Genomic DNA, 23,035 nt, shown 5'->3' on the forward strand with positions numbered 1-23,035 from the left:
GTTAAAACAACATTATCTCAAAGTATCCTTCATCTTTAAAGTTCCCAAGTTCTGTGAAGTCTTCTGAAAATATAAAGATGAACTGTATTTGAATTTCAGTCAAATTTCATTTTGTTGAATTTTATTTCAATTTCATGCTATCCCTGCCTCTCATTATTGGACATAATTGAACTTGACTATAGTAGCACCAAGCAGTTCAAGTTTATAATGTTTCAGTGTAGTTGATATCTAATGATAAATCAACTTTTTTGTTGAGGAACTTGACTGTTTTAATTCTATCTTTGAAGGTGCATTATTAACCAGAAACACTCAATAAAAGTCATGTAAAAGTCATGTCACTTAATTTACCAGTAAATTTGTCATATTGAAGCAACTGTGTGAGATTTATTTACTGCTGCATAAACTTGACAGTTATTGTTAGATTGTTTATTAATGTTCCTGGTTTTAAAGATTTTTATCTCTAGGGTATTTTGCCAGTATTATCACAGAATTTAGCAAGATAGACTTCTAAGTTTTGAAATGGTCTCTTCATCCTATTCTTTACTGCATGGCCACATTCTTCTTCCTAAGCAATTGCTTTAATTGTCTGCTCTCCAAGATGGTTCTTTTTGCCTGCTAAATAAAACACAGATTCTTTAGCCGGACATTCAGGGACCCTTATAATCTTTCTTCAAACACACTTTGATGTCATAATCTTAGAATTTTTCCCTGCATCAAGCATTTCTTAAATTGTGCTCAGAGGAAGTCCTTTTTGATATGATGTAAATAGAGGTTTCATGGAAATGTTAATACCAATGTTGTGTTTCTTTTTAAAATATTATATTTTAAATCATTTTACTGTAAAGGATTAAATTCCTAGATTTGAAGAAATAAGCTCTGACTTCCCATTCCAATTCCTATTAATAGTCAACAGTTAACATCTCTGGACCTCAAATTCTTCATCTATTCAATGAGAAGTATGGATTAGATGAAATCAATCGGCAAACATTTATTAAGTGCCTATATGAACCAGGCACTGTACTAATTGATACAGATACAAAAAAACAAAAATGAAATATGCTTTCTTAAATTAGAACTTGAAAAGTTACAGCCAAATGTTGCTTCTCCAAGAATATCCTTAGCAAAGATTTTTTAAAAGGGCACTAGATGAAACAGTGATCAATAAAACCAGTGGGAAATAGGAGTAATTTTCGCTATCCAGAGGAAATTTAGCACTGGACAAGAAGACAGGCAGAAGTCTCTGGGCATTCTGGACAGGGGCACACCAGGGCAATCTGAAACTAACCCAAATTCTGATAAACAGAGCCTGAAGTCTGAAGATCTTAGCCCTGGCTTGTTGGAGCCCTTGTAAAGGAACAAAGATGGTTCCTACTAGGTGACAGTCTTGGGAAAGGAAGATTGTGCAGCTCCCAAGGAGGGGCCCTCTATGAGTCCTTAAACCTGTTAAACTCTAGTATTCAGTAATCCACTTGAGGCTTGTCAGGACTACTACAGGGGACAAAGCTAACTCCTAGTTGATAATTGTGCAAGAAGTGGTAGATGAGAGGGAGTTGAGGATAGCATCTGCATTGGACCACGAGGAATGAGAGGCAGAAACCTAAGGTTTGGTTCCCATTCCCTTTCTCAGACCAGGATTGTAAAAGATAGTATTGAGAAAGGTGAGGAACCAGCCAAACTGGGCAGGGCAGCCAAGTTCCACTCGAAGAACTTAAGGTAGAGATGTAAGTAGAGAAGAAAATTACTATTATGGATTAAGAGAAGCTCAAGAGGTAAACTGAGGAAAAGAGACTGACTCTACCATAAATTCTCCAGGTGAAAAAAAGTGTGGGTAGACGAAATAAAGGAAGAAATTAAAAAAATGAAATTGAAACTCTTGAAGAAGAAATGGAGAGTATTAATATTTTAGAAATGAAGATCAAAAATCTTACCCAAGTAGTAGACTCTGAAAAAGCAAATGGAGCCATCAGAACTCAATCCAAACAATAGAAAACAAATTAGAACAAAGTCAGAAGACTGGAAAAAAAATAATAATATGTGAGTTGAAGAAGACATCAAGGAGAAATATGTTTAAGAATCTTCTGAAGATTGGCAATGAACCATGCATTTAAAAAGAGATATAAATTTTTTTAGATATAGTCAGTGTGTGAATTTGTTTTGTTTAAGTATACTTATCTTTTATAAGACAGAACTTTAAGTGATGGGATTAGAGGGCTGTGGAGGTTGAGGAGCAGATATACATGAGAAGAGGTGACTGTGGTGGTAGTAAGAGGGAGGAGTAATAATAGTCATAGTCATAGAGGTACAAAGAAAAAAGAAACTATAAAACTACTTCAGTTACATTTTAAAAATACACAGGAAAAAAAGAAGGAAATTCAGAAGGGTTCACTGAACAATTTTGTTGTGTTAAATTTAATATAGACTTTAAATAAACAGTCAGCCAGTAAATATTTATTAAGTAGCCACTATGTGACAGGCACTCTACCAATCTCTGGTGATACAAAAAGAGGCAAGAAGCTCACAATCTAATGTGAGAAACAACAAGCAAAGAAATATGTACAAGCAAGTTAAACATAGGGGAAAAAAATAGGAAATAATTAAAAGAGGGAAGGCACTAGAATTAAGAAGGGTTGGGTAAGGCTTCCTGGAGAAGATGGGATTCTAATTGAGACTTAAAGGAAGCCAGGAAAGGCCAAAGGTGGAGGAGAGGAGGGAGAGCATTCCAGACCTCAGGGACAGCCAGAGAATATGCTTGGAGCCAAGAGATGGAGTACCTTGTTCATGGCACAGCCAAAAAGCCAGAGCCACTGAAACAGAGTATGTGGTGAGGAATAAGATGTAAGAAGACTGAAAAGATAGGGGATGGGTGTTGAGGAATAGGTTATGAAGGGCTTTGTATTTCATCCTGGAAGTGATAGGGAGCCACTGGAGTTTATTGAGTGAGGGGGTGGGAGTGGAATGGTTGGACTTGTGCTTTAGGAAAATCATTTTAATGGCTGAATGGAGTGATTGAATTGGAATGATTGGAGTGGAGAGAAACTTGAGGCAGGCAGGAACCACTGTCAGGCTGTTGCAATAGTCCAAGAGTGAAGTGCATCAGGATAGTGGCAGTAACCAGAGAGGTGGGGGATATATTTGAAAGATGTTGCAAAAGTGAAATTGATGGGCCATGGCAACGGACTGGGTATGCAGGTTGAGAGAGAGTGAGGAATCCAAGATCCTGGATTGTAAGCCTGAGTTACTAGAAGGATGATGTTACCCTCCATGATAATAGGGAAGTTAGGATCAAGGGAAAATTTAGGGGGAAAGATAATTAGTTCAGTTTTGGATATGTTGACTTGAATGTGTCTACTGAACATAGTTCTAAGATATCTGAAAGGCAATTGTAGGTATGAAATTCAAGGTCAACACAGAGGTTTTGGTAAGATAGGTGGCTTGAGGTATTATAGAGGGAGAAGAGAAGAAGGCCCAGAACAGAACCTTGTGGGACACCTGTAGTTAAAAGATGTAACAGAAATTTAGTTTCATATACAGTTTTTTAATATCATAATGTACTTATTTTTTTTTGGTTTGGCAGCTTCATAGTAAAAAAGAAAATTTAAAAAAAATAATAACCAAGTATGTCCCACCCAAAAAATAGCAGAATGCAGTTTGCTACCTTCTTTGCATAGGTAGGGGAATTATGGGTGTATAATACTGAATATATTGTGAGTCTTGGTATGTTTTCTGAACTATTTTGTTTTGGGGGTTTTCCCCCCAGTTCTTTAGTCTTTGTTTTGAGATATGACTCCCTGGAAGTGAGAGGGGAGTAGTTTGGAAAAGGCAGCTGATAACGAAAATAAAGGTTATCATTTTTTAAAAGAAGACTTCAGAACTTTGATCAATACAGTTACCAGTTATGAATGTTGATTGATGCTTTCTACGTCTTGGTGGAGAGTTTATGGACCAGAGTTTCAAAATGAGATGCACATTTTTTATTGAGGGACATTTTTTGTTATATTTGTGTTTTGTTTTATAATGTGCAAAGAGAACTAGAAGTGCTAATGATGCAAAATATATATGTGTGTTGTGTGTATGTGTGTGTATACACACACACATACAGAGAGAGTAAAGAATGTTAGTAACACATTTAGAGAGCTAAGGAAGCTTAGAAGGGGTTATAATTTAGCATTTAAATTTTGTTAATCTTGTTAAATTTAATATGTACTTTAATAGAATAAAATATGTAATAGAATTTTGGTTTTGTAAACAGAACTCTTTGAGTAGTGAACTCTTCATGTCTGTTGACATTTAATAAGCTAATAATAAATTTTTAAAAGCTGTTATTGGAATGAAATTGTTCCTCGGGAACATATATTTTACCTGGGAAGACATCTTGTGTACCTGTAGGAATATTTCAGTTGTTCATTTGTTCTTCAGTTGTGTCTGACTCTTTATGACCTCAGTTGGGGTTTCCTTGGCAAAGATAATGGAGTGGTTTGCCATTCCTTCTGCCACTCATTTTTCAGATAAGAAGATGGAGGCAAATAGAGTGAAGTGACTTTCCCTGGGCCATGCAGCTCATAAGTGTCTGAGGCCAGATTTGAATTCAAGAGGATGAGTCTTCCTGCCTGTAGACCTGGCACTCTAGCCACTGTGCCTCCTAGCTGCCCCATATAGGAATATACTGAATAAATACAAAATATAAGAAGTTTTGGGAGAAAGGACACAAGTCAAGAAAGACTTCTTGTAGGAAGCAGTGCTTGAGGTGATTCTTGAAGGAAGCTTTGATGGCTGATTCTAAGAGATGAGAAATAAGTGCATTCCAGGCATGGGAAATGGTCAGAACAAAGGGAAAAATAAGGTCAGAAGGTGCTAAAAGGGACTAGCACTAGACTTATTAGGTGTATGGAAGAGAGCAATAGAAATCTCCAAAGTTATGTTGAGGCCAAATTGTGTTAAGGGTTTTCAGAGCCACGTAGAAGAGTTTTACATTTTTGTCTTAGCAACAACAGTGAGCTATCGAAGTTTGTTGTGTAAGGGAATCTGTCCTGTGCTTTAGGAAAATCATTTTGGCAGTGGAGAATGATAATGATTGATGACCCTTGTGGGAGGTCTTAAAGTGGAGACTGGATATCCATTTGTTTGGTATTGTTATGCTATGGTTCTATGACAATTTAATGCATATTATTATCTGTTTAATTTTACTAGGAAAGGGGCAAAAGGAAGAGAACAAACATTTATTAAATGCCTTCTGTGTGCCAGCCATTGTACTAAGTGCTTTACAAATATCATGTCATTTGATCTTCACAACAATCCTGTAGGGTAGGTGATATTATTTTTGTGGTTGAAGGTGCTCTGACAGAGGTTAAGTGACTTGCCAAGGATTACATGGCTAGTAAGTATCTAAAAATGTATTTGAACTCGGGTCTTCCTGACTCTAAGCCACTTGTTTCATTTTTATCACCATTGTTAGAATTTCTATACCCATTATTTTCTTGGAAAATTATTAAGCATTATTTTCCTGCTCTGTAAATTTGGGTAAGGCATATTATGTGGATTTCAGCATGCGTATCTGTAAAATGGAATGTTTTGAAGATTTTGGCTTTTAAATGTTTTGAAATGCCAAATGAAAGTTGTGGAGTAGCTCAGCATTCTTTTTGCATGTTTTAAAAAATGCTTGAATAGTAGTACTGGCTAAGGAGTGAGAAGTAATGGAGAATGATATGCTAAAATAAAATTTTGTCATATTACAGTGTATTAAGTTAGATTCTAGAAATGAAGACTGGGATAGACCCAAATAGCTGGATTGATCGCATATTGAGACAAGAACAGAAAAATGCCTATCATATGAAATTGATAAGAATAATAAAAATGAATTTATTTTTTTAATTGAAAAATTCTGTTCAAGTTTATCAGGGATACAAACCTTCAGTAGGCTCTTACCCTCATGAGATCTATATTTTCATAACTCAGAACACTTTTTGGGGGAAGTGAACAAAAGGGAAAAAAAGTGAAAGTTGAATTAATTTTGAAATTTTAGTGAATTATTGTATAAAGTACATTGTAGAAGGAAGTTCAGTGATTATTGGTGATGTTCATGGGTACACATGGTATCTCTGTTCCCCCATTAGCCTGAATTATCATCGTTCTTCTATATTTCCATTCTCTTGTTCCCATAGGTGATTCATGTATTGATCAGAGCCAATGTAATAAAACTGAACCATCAATTATCACAGTATAGCATCTAATTGGATGTGTGTAGAGAGAGAGACACTGTGATATGAGTAGAAGGCTAAACTGGCATAAAGATGACCTGTGTTCAAATCTTGTCTTCAACTGTTAATCAACTATGTAATTATGGGCTTGTCATTTAACTTTGAACTCTTTTTTCCTGAGGATAATTCTTAGTCCCTACCTTACAGTTTTGTGATACTTTAATAATATATGTAAAACACTATGCAAACTTAGAAAGTGCATGAATGCAAAAGCTCTTATTACATGTATACTTTATGCACTGAACTACAAAGTTCTGAGTATACAGTGAAAAAAGCAAGGTTGCTCTGATGAGGAGGAGCTTATGTGCTGATGGAGAGACAATAACTAGAAGGAGTTTTAGCTTCTAAGTCAGATGGAAAGATCCACTTGATCCTTAGAGGGCAGAAACAAGGCAGAGGGATGATGGTAATGCATCTTCTTTTCTGTCACCTCCAATGATAAAATAGTATCCATTTGGGATGTTCACTCTTTGTCAGTGACACTATCAGGCCCTGACAGTGCAAAGAAGACTTCTAGAATAACTGTTCTTCTGAGCAGGCATGGACACAGCTCCTGCCAAGGCATTTGTCAGGTTGAATCTCCACAAAGGCTTTTCCCTTTATGATGGCATTAGGGATCCAACTGGATGCAGAGCCAGTGGTCTGGGCCTTATTGCTGCTTCTATTGCTCTTCAGTTTTCCTGGAGAATGAGTCCCACAAGAATTGTTCCTCTCTGTGACACTTGGAGAGATTGAGCTGGAGACGGGAGGAAGAGGAAATGCTCCTAATTTTTCTGATCGTTGGTGACAGTTGGTCGTGGCTGAAAACAGCAGATCCCTTCTCCATGAGAATTGCTTCCCTCTGGGAGTGGGGGTCTGGAGGTTGAGGTGGAAGCACCTTATTTTTTCCAAGGCTTTTGGACTCTTGCTTCTTGTTTTTTTTTTCCCTGTCATCTGAGAGAAAGTGATAGTTGAGGCAGTGCCTGTTGGCACATGCTGCCTCTTAATGTAATCCTCTGTGCATATTGCTGCTCCAGCTTAGCTGGCTAACTTGACCCACCAATGGTGGTTATTCCTATATAAATATGAATTTTTGTATTGAAAGGTTAAGTTATCATTACATATCAACTAGTTTAAAACAAAATATTACAAACTATACTTGCCTGGCTCTATTTTAGTCAGTTTCTATTATTTCTGGTAATGAGAGGCAAGGATAGCCCCTTCTGTGGTAGCCACAGGAATGCCTGTTCCATAATTAGATAACTTTAATCATAAATCACTTCCTTTCAAAATCTATCTTTTGGAACTCACTGACACTGCTATTCCTCCACTGCTTCTCTAACCAGTTTTATTTTCACTCACCCTCCCTCCAAGTCACTGGCTATAGTAGCAAAATTGGAATACTCCATTGCTTCTCTTAGACTATTCCTCTGTCACTGTCATTCAACAACCTCCCTTCCATCGAGGTTCAAGATCTCAAATTTATCACCCAGTGCAGATCCTGTTGGCAATTATCAATCAACACCTAGCACATTCTTCTTATTTTATCAATATGTTCTATGCCTAACTCAGTGTTTTTCTTCAAAGATTCCATAGTCGTACTTTTGAACTAGGAGACTCATATTGATGCTGCTTCAAATACTTCCTAGTTCCCCTAATTTATTCAGTTTCCATGACCTCCTCTTCCACCCGTCTCAGCTACACACAAATACGTCTATACCTTAGTCTTCCATCACACACAAATATTACAGCATAATATCTGAGGGCAGAATTCCAAGTCCATTCCTATATAAATGCTAGCTATTATTTGCCAAATGTTTTCCTAATGATGAACCATATTTGCATCCTTGGCATACAAACTGATCATGATGAATAATTTTGAGGTATATTGCTGTATATGCTTTCTGCTGTGATTTTATATAAAATTTTTAAATCAATATTCACTATTGATATTCTATAGTTTTCTTTCTTTGTTTATACTTCTCTAATTTTGGCAATAGGAAGATATTTGTCTTATAAAAAAGAGTTTTGTAGAGTATTTTCCCTCAATTTTTAGGTTGTTTTGTAGAACCATAGGCATTAATTATTTTTAAACATTTGGTACAATTTACTTGCAAATTTGTTAGGACTAGATTTCCCTTCCCTGTCCCCTAACCCCCATGGTAGTTCTTAAGCTGCTTGTTTTTTTCATTTTCTGAGATTTTGATACTTAAGATTGTAATTTTAATGCAGTTATTTGGAGTATTTTATGTTTTTGTAGGTAATCTATAACTTTAAATTTCTCAATTTCATTAATATGTGATTGTATAGGATTGGTTCTGATTATTCTTTTTATATCTTCTCTTTTTTGTGATTTCATCTTTTAAAAAATTTTTATTTTTCTAATTTGATTTATGTATCATATCTAATACATGCACTAATTAATGCTAGTTGCTGGTAATCCTAATGTGAATGCTACATATTACATATGTAGGTTTGTTATCCATCAAGTTATGTTTCATAGATGTTGATATGTATTTAGTTAATTTATCAGCACCTCAAATTCTTTACCTGGAGAAATATAGGAAAACTATGATTTTTACTGGCCAAAATATAGCACTGAAGTAGTCAGGTTTTGCTGTTAACAGATAAAAATACTAAAGATGGGAATGAGGGCTTTTCTCATTAGCTTCATCTACCTTTTGCCCTGGCTCAAATTCATTTTTATTCAAACCTTGGAAGATGAAGTATATAGGAGTTGGAAACTCAGGACCTCCTGACTCAATACTGGCACTTTATTCATTGTGCCACCTAGCTGCCCCTAGTTATGTGTTATACTGTAACATTAAACACTATACCCTAGTAGACTGAAGCTGAGGTGGCTTGAGTTACCAGATATCTCTTGAATCCTTGAAAGTAGTTGCAAAGAACAGTGCCTAGAAGAGACAGATAGACCATCAGACCAAGGTGGCAGACAGGATCAAAGGAGTCCAGTGGCCCAGCAGAGCAGAATTGCAGGGTCCATCAAAGAAGTCTAGTGAACTCATCCAGAGCAACAATTCTCAAAGGTTTTTTTTTTCCAAAGGTAGAACCTGTTGGTCCTTACACTCTGATAACCTACTGACATTTGTGAACCCTAGGTGATTTCTACTTTACAATGATGCATAACCCTAGGACTTATGAGGAGATAAGAGAACTCAGTCATCAGTCAATTAGCAAACATTTATTAGGTGCTTAATAAATGCCAAGAACTTTACTATATTCTGGAGTTACAAAAGGAAAAGCAAAAATATCCACTTGCCTTAAGGAACTTACGTTCTAATGGAAGACGCAGTATTTATGTGTATCTTTATGTAGGTAGATAGAGGAATCTTAGAGAAAATTTTGACTGTCAGTTCTTCAACAAGCATTTATTAAGCCTTTACTATGTGTCAGACGCTGTGCTGAGTGTTGAAGATACAGAGAAAGGCAAAAATGTTGTCCAGGTGACCTGAGATTTCATTAGTGCAGGGAACTCAGGAATGAGGAAACTCCTTTTACCAGTGAAGGTCAGCAGCTTCCCTGGAAGTCTTAGAGCTTTACCTAGAGCACTGAGAGGCTAAATAGTTTTCCTAAAATCAAACCACAGGCATATTTTGAAGGTGAAATTTAAACCCAAAGCTTTATGGTCTTCAGACTAGAGGACTTAGAACAGTGACCTAGCTAACGTAGAGTTTGTTGTTGGGCAAGCTTAGAACCAAGAGAACTGTGTTGAAATAGTTGTCCAACCATGTTTCATATTTGTATCTCTGCCGGCATTTAAATTGCAAGCCCTTTTCAGTGAATGCTTAGAGCTGTTACTCAGTTTGTTGTATTTTTACCTCAGTTGCCATTATCCTCGAGTAATTTAAAGAGAAATCACACACACATTTTTCTCTCCCTGGTAAACTTCAATGTGGTAAGTCTACTAGCATTCTACCAGAGAGAATAATAGACAGTAATTTTATATTGCCAAGAAAACCCTACAGGGGTTGTGGAGAGTTGAACAAGACTGAAATGACTCAACAAAAATAATTTTATATGGAGATCTACAAGAATAATCTAGGTTAGGAAATGGAGTTCATAACTTAGTATTGGAAGAGCAAGACAGGGGAATTTAATATCAAAGAAAAGTTCTGCTTTGTTCTATTCAGTCACTATGATAGTGCACAAACTCAAATCTTTATTAAAGAAGGGAGCTGAACAATTTATAACATTAACAAAATGAAAGAGAAATAGTATGTTTTAAAATTTTAGTTACCAATATGAACATGGCAATTAACAGAAAGTTATGTAAATTCAACAAAGTACTTTTCATTTTCATTTATGCTTCTTTGTTAAGTAACAGAGAAATGAAAGATATAAGAAAAAGCAAAAACTCAGTTAAAAATTAAATATTATATAGGTATATACACTAACAAGGCATTTACTATTGCTTAAGAAATTATTATAAAATATTCATCATACTGATTTTTAAAATTTATGGCCCTTACATTAACTATTTAGTTATTCCAACATCTTTCCTTCCTAAGTCAGTATAATATAAAATTAAAATAAATCACATTTTCTGTGTTTAAAACCTAATATTGTAATGTTCAGAGGCAACTCACACCATTTTAGGGGATAGATATGATTTTAAGTTATAGAAAATGTGTTTATGCTATAAAACTAATTCTTTCCTATGTAAGGAGACACTTTTAGGAATATGTTTTTAATGACTCACAAGGAATTTTACATTTTAAATTCTTGAAACTGACAAAAAACAAGTCTTTAGGTTAGCAACATATAGTGTGGTATAGTGAAAATAACACTAGACTTGGAGACAACAGACCTGCTTTTGAGTGACACATCGGAAGCTCGTAGTTGCTATAACATTTTGCTAATGTTGTAAATTGTTCAATTCTTTTAGGTAGTTTTGGATCTCTTACAGAAGACTATAATATTTTAAAGGTTGATGGTATCAGGAAAATATCATGTACAAGTAGAAATATATAAGAAGAGACCTCATAGGGGATCCTCCTCATAAAGTTGAATTCTTTTCTGTGTCCCTTTCATCACCATGGCAAACACACCTATAGCAAGCCTGCATCTCCCCCCTTTTTTTTCCCCTGATTTCTATTCTTCTGATTTTATATGAATTTTTTTCTTGAATAATACCAATTCCTTAATTTCCTCTCCAAGGAGAGCCAAACTGTCTTTCCATTTTAGTGGAGCTTCATTTTGCCATCAGTTTTTATTTAGAGCAAAAATATAAAGATTTGTTCCATTCATTTCCCTCAGTAACACGTTCACTCATTGGTCATTGGAAAGATAGCACACTTTTACAGTGCCAACAGCCAAGCTAATGGTTACTTTGTTCAGTTGTATCAGACTCTTTGTGATCCAATTTGGGGTTTCCTTGGCAGTGATACTGGAGTGGTTTGCCATTTCCTTCTCCACCTGATAAGGAAACTGAGGAAAACAATATTAAGTGACTTTATAGCCAGTGTCTGTTGGTGAATTTGAACCTAAATTTTCCTGACTCTGGACCTGGCACTCTATCCATTGTACCACCTAGCTGCCCCAATAAATTGCCTACCCTAGCCTATAGTGAGACACTATAGAATACAAAGTTGCATATATATTATACCATTATTTGCAAAAGCCTTGTTGAGCCAGAGATCTGTACCCTATCTCTCCTGCCCCACCTCCAAAAGTATAACAGTGTCCATGGGGAATAGTAAATAACCTTGTGGAAACTTGACTATTTTTTCCCATAAAAACTGTGTAATGGGCTATAGCGATTAAATTAGATATTAGGGAAGACTATCAATTAAGTGCTTTTCTAGTGTTTTATAGTTGATAAACTGCCAGCTAAAAACTTTTCAGAGTTACAAACTGTTATTCATTCCCTCTATTAGAATTTTCCTCCCTAGGATAAATCTAGCTTGAGACTTTTGTGGTAGATTTGATGCTACTGGGTACTTAGAGAGTTCATTGGGTCTTTAGTTATTACTTTTCTTTTTACTTATATATTTCTTATTTTACTTATTAGATTTTTCCAGGAATCTCAATTGATCCTCACAACAACCCTGTGAGATAGATGTTATCATTTCCGTCTTAAAGTTTAGGAAACTAAGGCAGACAGAGGTTGTGATTTTTCCCAGGTCACACAGCTAGTAAGTATCAGGGGCTTCATTTGAACTCTCATCTTCTTGACCCTAGGCCCTTCACTCTATCTACTGTGCCACCAAATTTCCTGAAGTGTGGAAACATATGCCTCAAGGAGATAGCCCTAACAATAAGTGCACGCGCGCGCGCACACACACACACACACACACACACATACACGCACACACACACACACACGAAAAAACTTTGGATTTGACACAAGTCTGTAAGATTTAGAATTTAATGGAATCATTTACCTCTAATTTTTTAGGTGATAAAACTGAAACCTGAGAGGTGAAGTAGATTGTTCAAAGTAGCATAAGTATTAAGTAGTAGAGCTGAGATTTGAACCTATTTTCTCTGACTTCAAAAGCAGTGTCCTCTCTTCTATAACATACCGCCTTTACTTGATATAATACTACGTTGAGGATGGTGTATATGTGTGGAATTGGGGAAACATAATTTTGATGTTTTAATTAGTTTTGTTTTTATTTTATTATTTCTAAGGTTCTTTGATCTCAAAAACTAACTCAAGGGCCAAATTAAAAATCTTAGACACTCAAAAATAGTATTTAAATTAAACATATAAACAGAGTCAGAGAGGTAACAGTAAAGTAAAAAATGAAATAATCTCAGATTTATAAATCTTGAATTTGTTCTTTGAACAAATACTTGAGTTCTAAAAATCTGATGAGATAGTAGCTTATATCAGAAAAAATCTGGGGTTTTAATAGACTCATTATATCAATAGTCAGACATGACAAAAAATATTAATTCAGTCTTAGATTTCACTGTGAGGCATAGTGTCCTGAACAAGAGAGTTGATAATCCCAATTTACTCATACATTGGCCGACCAACATCTGGAGTATTGTTCTCTTCTAGGCATCACACTTTAAAAGGGACATTGGCAAAGTGAACAATCTCCAAAAGAGGGTAGTTAAGTTGTGAAAAGGCCTTACTGCCCTGAGACACAAGATCGGCTACAAGAAATGTGAATGCTTACCTTGGAGAAGAGAAGGTAGAAGGGAAGGAAAAAATACCTTTCTGTCCTTCAAGCTTTTAAAGGGATGCCTGTTTTTTAAAGGGATTAGACCCTTTCCTATGGGGCTTTAGACAGTACAATTAGGAACATTGAGTAAGCAACTTAGAGGAGTGGTGGGTTTCAGCTTGATGATAAGGAAAATTTAATAACAATTAGAACCATCCAAGAGTTGAATGGGTTGCCTTGGAGATAATGGGTGCTACCTCACAAAATATTTTAGGGAAACCTAAACAACCGTTTCTTTTTGTTTGTTTGTTTTGTTTTGTTTTTGTTTTTTTGTCTAGGCCATGGGGTTAAATGACGTTCCCAGGGTCACACAGCTAGTGAGTGTTATGTGTCTGAGGCTGGATTTGAACTCAGGTCCTCCTGAATCCAGGGCCAGTGCTCTACCCACTGTGCCACCTAGCTGCCCCCATAATGTTCCATTGTCATTTCTTGAATATTGGAGAAGGGATTCTTGGTTAGCCCTTTAGATGGCCCTTTAAGGGCTTTCAGTGGCTTTGAAACATGACTATCTCCCCTTAAGAGCTTATGGCTTTTAAAAATTTTTAATGATTATTTTTAATAACTTTTTCATATTACCTCAATTTCCAAATATATCCTTAGACCATTCTTTGAATAAAGAATAAAAAAGAAAGATAGAAAAGGCAGCTCAGCAAAATGAACCAATTCATTAGCTGAACTTTAACTACCTCATGTTACACACCCATGATTTGCTGTCTCTGAAAAGAGAGGCAGGTACGTGTTCTCACCTCTTCTTCACAGTCAAGCTTACTCATTATAAGTACATAATGTTTAATTTGTATTTGTAGTATATAAAACTTTCCTGGTTATGCTTTCTATATGCTTTATTAGTCCTTTTAATTGTCATGCTTTGAATTTTTCAAATCTGTTGTTTCTTACACTAATACAATACTTCATATGCAGTTATTCTTACATATCACAATTTATTTAGCTATTCCCCAGTCAGTAGTCAACTATTTGGTTTTCCTTTCTTTGCTATCCAAAGAAGTACTGGTTTAGTTAGTTTGGTATATAGTGAATCCTATCTGTCTTGAGTCTCTGTCAGGTCTCTACCTAAAAGGGGAAGTCTCTACCTCAAAGGGTAGAGGCTTATGACTCATGGCCGTGGTTGTGATGGAAATATTTTCATGTCAGCACAAATTAGGAAAGTTCCATGTTCATTAAAATATTTAGAAACAATGAAACAAATTACTTTTGGAAATTAAATACTTTAGTAGTAATGAAATGAAATATTCTTAATTCAAAAGTGTCTAATACATTGCTCCATACAGTAAGGGCCTTCAAAAATGACTTGTTGACTATTGAATTGCTGAAATGTTTTGTGCATCACAGAACTCTTAGTTTCTGATGTCCAGCAGAGTGCTGCTTTATTCAGTATACATAAAGACTCTTTTGTATGTGAATTTTTTTTGGTAGCAGTAGTATGATAATGAGAAAGGAATAGCTTAAAACCTATTTGTCACAGCAGTAACACACTCTTGCTCTACCTCAAGTGTTCATCTCCAGTGAATCCCAGCTGTTTCTGGGTAAACCAAAGGAAATAATGTTCAGGGGGCAATTTAGTCAGTTGGACATAACTGAACAGTCAGTAAGTAACTGCTTTTATACCACTTAGTAGACTGTTAAAGGATATGTGCTTATATATCAAGGATATATGCTGTTTTCTTTTTTTTTTTAAAGTTAGAAGAACTTGATGATTGCATGAACTTAATTATTTAGCTCCAATGTCCATGCATTGGTATTGGAACAAATGTTTTAAGAGTATGAACTTGTGAACCACTTCACTGTAATAGTCATGAATCTACATTTATATTTTTAAAAATGCTTTCATTAAGAAGGATGTTTCTTTTTTCACGTTGTTACATTAAAGCTCTTAATACATTGACCCTTTCTACCTTTCCAGTCTTCTTATGCCTTAAATCTGCTCCAGGTGTTCTGTAATCCAATAACTTTGACCTCCTTACTGTTCCTCTCACAAGTCACATTATTTCCCAACTCCACAAATTTCATTGGTTTTCCCTTCTGCCTGAAACTATCTCTGTCTTCATCTTTGCCTCTTGGTCTCTCTGCTTTCTTTCAGGTTCCAACTCAGATTCCAACTCAGAAAGGCTTCTCCTTTCTAGTCATCCTTAATGCTAGTGCCTTCCTTCTACGATTATCTCTAATTTACCATCTATATATTTTATTTGAGCATAATTATTTGCTCTTCTACTAGACCATAAGTTCTTTGAGATCAGGAACTATTGTTTGTTTGTTTTTGCCTTTCTTTATATCTCTAGTATTTAGCACAGTGCCTGGCACTTAATGTTTGTTGACTTGATATCAACTTCTGGGCATTACCAAATCTATTCATAGTGTTTATAATTCTATATAATTTTTTTTTTGGTGGAGTGGGAGTAGGGGGACTGCTAGATAAGATGATTAGTCGAAGGGTGAGAATATTTTAATCAATTTATTTTTGATTTTGTTTATCCATAGAAAAATATTTTTGTCTAGCTCTAAATGTATGTATGCATACCAGAAACCATTCTGTTTCATATATATTCAGAAAAAAAGACCCTGAAATGTACTACCCTCTCATTGCTAAGGAATATAAATATTTACTGGAACATAATCAATTAGAAAAAAAAAGTACCTTCCTAAAACTTAGCTTTTTTGTCCTTTCTAATCTCACATGTAAGTCTGAAAATAATCTTCCTAATTCACAGGCCTAATCAAGCCACTCCAATGCAAACATAAACCTAGTCCTCTTCTACCATTCCAGTTTTCTTACACTTTACTTCCTGACACACACTTCCATTCGAAGACACTGGTCTTCTTGTTGTTCCAGGAACAAAAAATTCTGTCTCTCAGTTCCAGGAATTTTCTCTGCCTCTGCTGTGTAACTTCATCCACTCTGACTATTGGTCTCCTTTAAGACTAAACTAAAATTCTGGAAAAACTGGAAGACCAGTGTCACTGAATGAAGAGTGTGTGTCAGGAAGTAGGTTATGAAGGGCTTTGAACACCAAACACAGCATTTTGTATTTAATCCTAGAGGGAGATTGGAGGACTCCCAGGTTGTGAGCCTGAGGGACCAGGAGAATGGTGCTGTTTTCTACTGTAATAAGGAAGGTAGGAAGAGTGGAAGGTTTAAGGGGAAAGATAATGAGTACTGTTCGGATATAATTAATGATTTTAAGATATCTACTGGACATCCATTTTGAGATGTCTGAAAAGCAGTTGGAGATGCAAAATTAGAGGTCAGCAGAGAGTTTGAAGCAGACCTGCAGATTTGAGAATCATCAGGCTAGAGATGGTAATTAAATCTATAGAAGCTGATGAGATTACCAAGTGACATAATTTAGAGGGAGAAGGGAAGGGAGCCCAAGACAGAACCCTGAGGCACATCTATGATGAGAGGGTGTTATTTGGATTAGATTGCGGCAAAGGAGACTAAGGAGCAGTCAGGTCAAAGAACCAGGAGAGAGTGATGTGCTATTGTTGTTTATTCTTCATTCTCAAAGAGGGCCATGACATCAAGAAGGTGAAAGTACCTATTGTAGGCACTCTTTGAGAGTTTAGCTACAAAGGACAGAAAAGATATAGGACTCCAGTTAGTGGGGGTGGAAGGATTAAGTGAGGATTTTTATAGGATAAAGAAGACATGGGCATGTTTGTAGGTAGTGGAATATGAGCAAGTAGAGCTTGGAAATAAGGGATAGAGGGGGCAGTCTTGCTAGAGGAGATGGGATAGAATGAGATCACTAGAACAAATAGAAGGGTAAGGGCCATGGTAAGGAGTAAGGCCATTTCATTATGTGAAATGGATGAAGAGGAGAAAGTGGCAGATGAGGAAGAGGGAAGAAGAGAGAACTCATAACAAATGACCTCAAGGTCTTCTATATATATATGAGACAAGGTTCTCAGCTGAGAGAGTTGGGGTGAGGGCAAATTTGAGGAGGGATGAAAAAGATTTGAAAGATCCACTATGGAGAGTGAGCCAAAGAACTAAAAATTTTGAAGGAACTCCAAGTCTAATTAGGAATGTCCATTCTTTGTCACTCTCTTCCTTGGGTATATGCCTTGCAGTGAAATCTCTGGGTCCAAAGGAATGGACATTTTAGTCACTTCTTTTGCATAATTTCTAGTTGCTTTGCAGAATAGTGGTACCATTTCACAACTTCACCAACAGCATGTTAATTGTGTTTGTCTTATCACAACCATTACAATATTGATTATTCCCATCTTTTGTCATCTTTTTTAAATTTAATATATAAGAAGCAAATCCTTAGAGTTGGTTTGATTCGCATTTCTTTTAATTAATGTTTTGAAGCTGTCTTTAATATGGTTGTTTATATTTTACGATTTTTTTGAGATCACTTTGTTTAGGTACTCAGGGAATGGCTATTAGGTCTTATTTATTTTTGTTATTTCCTTATATCTTGGATGTGAAACACTTGATAGTCATATGGAATGATAAAAGATTTTTGTTGTTGTACCTCTTACACTTAGATGAGTAATTTGGTTTTCTTATAATTTTTAAAAACTTTTTTGACCTTTAATATTCAAGTCATGTCTCTTTTGTATTTTATAGTATGGATGTTGGTATAAACATGATTTCTGCCAAATTGTATTCCAGTTTTCCTAGAGTTATCCAAATAGGGAGGGCTTTCCCATGTAATTTATGTTTTGTGGTTTGTTGAATATCAGGTGATTGGCTTCAATTTTTAAAAATTCTGTTTAATCTCTTTCATTGACCTACTTATCTATTTTTGAAATAGTATAAATACATGCTATATTTACAATTAATATTCTTGTGTCTAGAGGTACTATTTTACCCTTTATCTTTTCCCTTGAGAATATAAATTTTTTTGCTCCAAAATAATTGTGTTTTATCTAGCTGCAAGGAAGGAAGCTCAGCTTAGTGTAGCACTAAATCTGTAAATTAATTTAGGTTGTATTGGCATATCTATTATCAAGATGCATCTATGATCACAGAAAATCCTTCAGTTATTTAAATTGTCTTTATTTTTTAAGAAGTGTTTTATGATTATCTCTATACTGTTCTTAAGTGTGACTTGGTAGATGGACTCCTTCATAGTTTATGCATTTTGTAGTTATTTTTGAATGAGACTTCCCTTCCCATTATTTTCTCCTGAATTATTGCCGTATAGAACTGATACTGAGGGTGAGGGTAGGGCATGATTTTTGTGCTCTTACTTTATAGCTAACATTTATATGACACTTTAAAGTTCGCAAAGCAGTTTAAATTCATTTTTATAAGATTCTTCTTGCAAACACTATGAATTGGAGATATTATTATCTCTATTTTACAAATGAGGAAACTGATGCTAAGAAGTTAAATGGAAAAGAAGGTATAAAAGCTAACTGAAGAAAATAATTCCTTAAAAATTAGAACTGGGCAAGTGGAAGCTAATGACTTCATGAGACATCAAGAATCAATTAAATAAAATAAAAAGAATGGGAAAAAATGGAAGAAAATGTAAAATATTTCATTTGAAAAAAACAACTGACCTGGAAATAGATCCAGGAGAGATAATATAAGAGTTATTGGACTACCTGAAAGCCGTGATCAACAAAAGAGCCTAGACAGCATTTTTCAAGAAATTATCAAAGAATACTGCCCTGTTATCCTAGAACCAGAGAGTAAAATAGAAATTGAAAGAATCTACTGATCACTTCCTGAAAGAGATCCCAAAATGAAAACTCCCAGGAATATTATAGCCTAATTCCAGAACTGTCTGGTCAAGGAGAAAATACTGTAAGCAGCTAGAAAAAAACAGTTCAGATATTGAAGAGTCACAAGATTACACAGGATTTAGTAGCTTCTACGCTAAAGAATTGGTGGACTTGGAATATGTTTTCCTGAAAACAGAGAAGCTCTAATTATAACCAAGAATCAACGACCCCAGCAAAACTGAGCATAGTCTTTCAGAGTAAAAAATGGATATTGAATGAAATAGGGGACTTTCAAGCCTCAGAAAATTTAATTTTCAACTATAAGACTCAAGAGAAGTATGAAAAGCTAAACAGGAAGGGGGAAAAAAAAACCCTAAGTTATTCAGTAAGGTTAAACTGGAAAGATGGAAAGATGATCTTTGTAACTCTTAAGAACTGTATCTTTGTTAGGACAATTAGGAGTATACATAGAGGGTATTGGGTATAAGTTGACTTTGATGGGATGATATTAAAGAAAAATTAAAGGTTTAGGAAAAGGATTGCCCTCAGAGAAGAGGGAAGGGAGAAGCAGACTGAGGTAAATTATATGAAGATGCACGAAAGACCTATTACAGTGGAGGGAAAGAAAGGACCAAGGGGGGAGGGGGGGCAGTCAACATTGCTTGAACCTTAGTCTCATTGGATTTGGCTCAAAGAGGGAATAACATGCACATTCAGTTGGATATAGAAATCCATCTTATCCTGTAGGGAAGTAAGAGGGGAAGTAGACAAGAAAGTGGGGACGGAGAGGTGGATAAAAAGGAGGGCAGTTTGGTAAGGAGGGACAGGGTAAAAGGAGAGAAAGAGAAAACTATAAACGGGGGCAAAATTGGATAAAAGGAAATACACAGTAATCATAACTGTCGATGTGAATAGGATGAACTCACTTGTAAAGTGGAAGTGGATAGCAGAAATGGATTAAAAACCAGAATCCTACAATATGTTGTTTACAAAAAAAAAACACACATTTGAAGCAGTGAGATATACACAGAGTAAAGGTAAAACACCGGAGCAGAATATACCATGTTTCAGCTGAAGTTTAAAAAAAAATCAGGGGTAGCAGTTGTAATCTCAAACAAAGCAAAAGCAAAAATAGATCTAATTAAAAGAGACAAGGAAACTACATCTTGCTAAAAGGTACCATAGACAATGAAGTAATATCAGTTGTAAGCATATGTGTCAAATGGTATGGCATCTAAATTTCTAAAGGAGAAGTTAAATGAGTTATAGGAAGATGATTTAGAGTCCTGTGGCCTCAAGGCTGCAGGTTCCATACCCCCTATTTAAACATAAAGGGTGATACCATAAGCAAATTAGGAGAATAAGGAATGGTTTGTCTATCAAATCTACAGAGAAGAGAAGAAATTTTGATCAAACAAGAGATAGAGAACATTATGAAATTCAAGATGGATAATTTTAATTACATTAAATTAAAAAGTTTTTGCACAAACAAAACCAATGCAACCAAGATTAGAAGGAAAGCAGAAAACTGGGAAACAATTTTTTACAAGTCTCTGTTAAAGGCCTCATTTCTCAGATATATAGAGAACTGTGTTAAATGTAAGTCATTGCCCAGTTGATAAATGGTCAAAGAATATGAATGGGCACTTTTCAGATGAAGAAATCAAAACTATAGTTAAAGAAAAACTGTTCTAAATCACTATTGATTAGAGAAATGCAAATTAAAACAATTCTGAGGTACCACCTTACACCTATCATATTGGCTAAAATGAGAGAAAAGGAAAAATTTTAAATGTTGGAGAGAATGTGGAAAATTGGGACACTAATGCATTGTTGGAGTTGTAAATTTATCCATCTGTTCTAGAGACAGATTAGAGCTATACCCAATGGGCAATCAAACTGTGGATACCCTTTGAATCAGCAATACCACTACTAGGTCTGTATCCTAAAGGGATCATAAAAAAGAGGAAAGGACCCACAAATATGAAAATAGTTTTAGCAGGCCTTTCCATGATGGCACAATACTGGAAATTGATGAGATGACCATCAGTTGGGGAATGGCTGAACAAGTTGTAGTATATGATTATCATAGAATACTGTTGTGCTATTAGGAAAGATGAGCAGGATACTTTCAGAAAAATGTGGACTTACATGAATTGATGTAAAGTGAAATGAGAGAACCATTAAACCATTTTACCCAATAACAGCAACATTGTATGATGATCAGCTATGACTGACTTAGCTCTTCTCAGCAATACAGTGATCCTAGACAATTCCAAAGGACTTAGGAGGTTTTGTGGAGATTCATCTCCAGAGATAGAACTGATGGAGACTGAATATAAATCAAAACATACTTTTTTTGCCTTTTCTTAAAAAATAATTCCCTTTTGGTCAGTTTCTTTTTTCACAACATGACTAATACGGAAATATGTTTTACATGATTACACATATATAACCTATATCAAATTGCTTACTGTTTAGGGCTGGGGGAAGGGAAGGAGGCAGGGAGAAACTTAGCAACTCAAAAGTGTTTTTTTTAAATAAATGTTTAAAATTGTCTTTATGTGTAATTGGAAAAGTATTAAAAAGGAATGAAGAATTAAACACGAGTGTATATGGAAAAGAGTATGGTCTGTGTGAGCAAGCTTCAACAGTCTGTATTGTTAGAGGGGACATCCAAATTGATGAGATGACATATTCAAGTTTTACAAAATTACATTGGTTTGCTCAGTTATATATGGGTTATGCCTTTACTTAATTGATATCCCAGTAAGTGTCAAGCACAATTATATACACATATAGGAAATCAGTAAATAATTGCCAAGTGAATGAAATCTTGTTGCTTTTTGGTAGAAGGCAACAATTGCTTTCCCCCCCTCCAAAAGCTGATTATCAGTGTGTTCCTATTTTTATTTCAGCCAAAGTTGGGGAGAATAAAATTCAGGTGTGCTAGGATGAAATGTTAATTAATTATCTTGTTCATAGGGGAAGAGGAGGTGTTGCACCCCGGCCAGCAGGTGTACCAAGAGGTGCCCCAGCTCCCAGAGGAGTCCCTCCTAGTCGAGGTCCAGTCAGTCGTGGTAGAGGACTTCTTACCCCCAGAGCAAGAGGAGTGCCCCCAACAGGATACCGGCCTCCTCCCCCACCACCAACACAAGAGACTTATGGAGAATATGTAAGTAAAATATTTCATGTGACAAATGTCATAAACCATTAGAGATTGAGTTCCCATAAAATTCAGCTAGTAAAAATATGGTTCTAGTGTTTCTCCTCATCTTTTCTTTTACAATATTGCTTTTAAATGTGTGTTACTCTTTGTATTAGAAATAAAGAACTGATAGTGATTGTTCCATGTACAATAAGAAGAGCATAGTCCAAGTATTTCTTGGTTTGCTGTATTACTGAAAATGGACTAGTCTTAGAGATTCTTTTCTGTGGAAATAAAAATAACTTTATCTTTTTTCTCATTTTTTCATGATAGAGCAAGTCATTTGTCATTTAGTAATTTGTGGGTATGGTTGAAAGACTTATTTTACCTAGGAAGAAATAAATATGAATGTAAATGAAAGGGGAAATAATTTTACAAGAATGCAAACCCACTGATGTCATTAATATACTAACCTAATTAATTATAAATGAGAAAAGGAAGGAGCATTGAATGAATCACTCATATTATCAGACTATTAGAGCCATAGAATAAATGTTGTTTTAAACTAAAACAAAGCAGTAGCAATAGGAGGAAATGTTACACCTTCTAAGTCTTCATAATAGCTTACCTTAATTTATATAGCACTTTAACAAATAAAAGTTAATATACATACTCTGATTCTCACAACAGCCCTGCAAGGTAAGCTAAGCAGTTAGCATTATTCATATTATATAGATGAAGAAACTAAATCTCAGGAA

The 23,035-nt window shown here is 35.4% G+C and overlaps 1 protein-coding gene across 4 annotated transcripts in view; it reads left to right on the forward strand.

Moving 5' to 3' along the window:
• Window positions 1-23,035, forward strand: part of KHDRBS3 (KH RNA binding domain containing, signal transduction associated 3) — a 305,049-nt gene that overhangs the window by 193,282 nt on the left and 88,732 nt on the right. For all 4 annotated transcript variants that reach the window (XR_002326690.2, XM_020997915.2, XM_020997916.1 and 1 more), the window contains exon 6: window positions 22,115-22,304. Coding sequence is in view for 3 of the 4 variants with exons in the window: in XM_020997915.2 (XP_020853574.1) it covers window positions 22,115-22,304 (190 nt within the window). In the remaining variant the exon portion in view is untranslated. The remainder of the gene's footprint in view (window positions 1-22,114; window positions 22,305-23,035) is intronic.

This window comes from Phascolarctos cinereus, unplaced genomic scaffold (genome assembly GCF_003287225.1).
Source record: "Phascolarctos cinereus isolate Bilbo 61053 unplaced genomic scaffold, phaCin_HiC Scaffold_4;HRSCAF=312, whole genome shotgun sequence".
Taxonomy (NCBI): Eukaryota; Metazoa; Chordata; class Mammalia; order Diprotodontia; family Phascolarctidae; genus Phascolarctos; species Phascolarctos cinereus.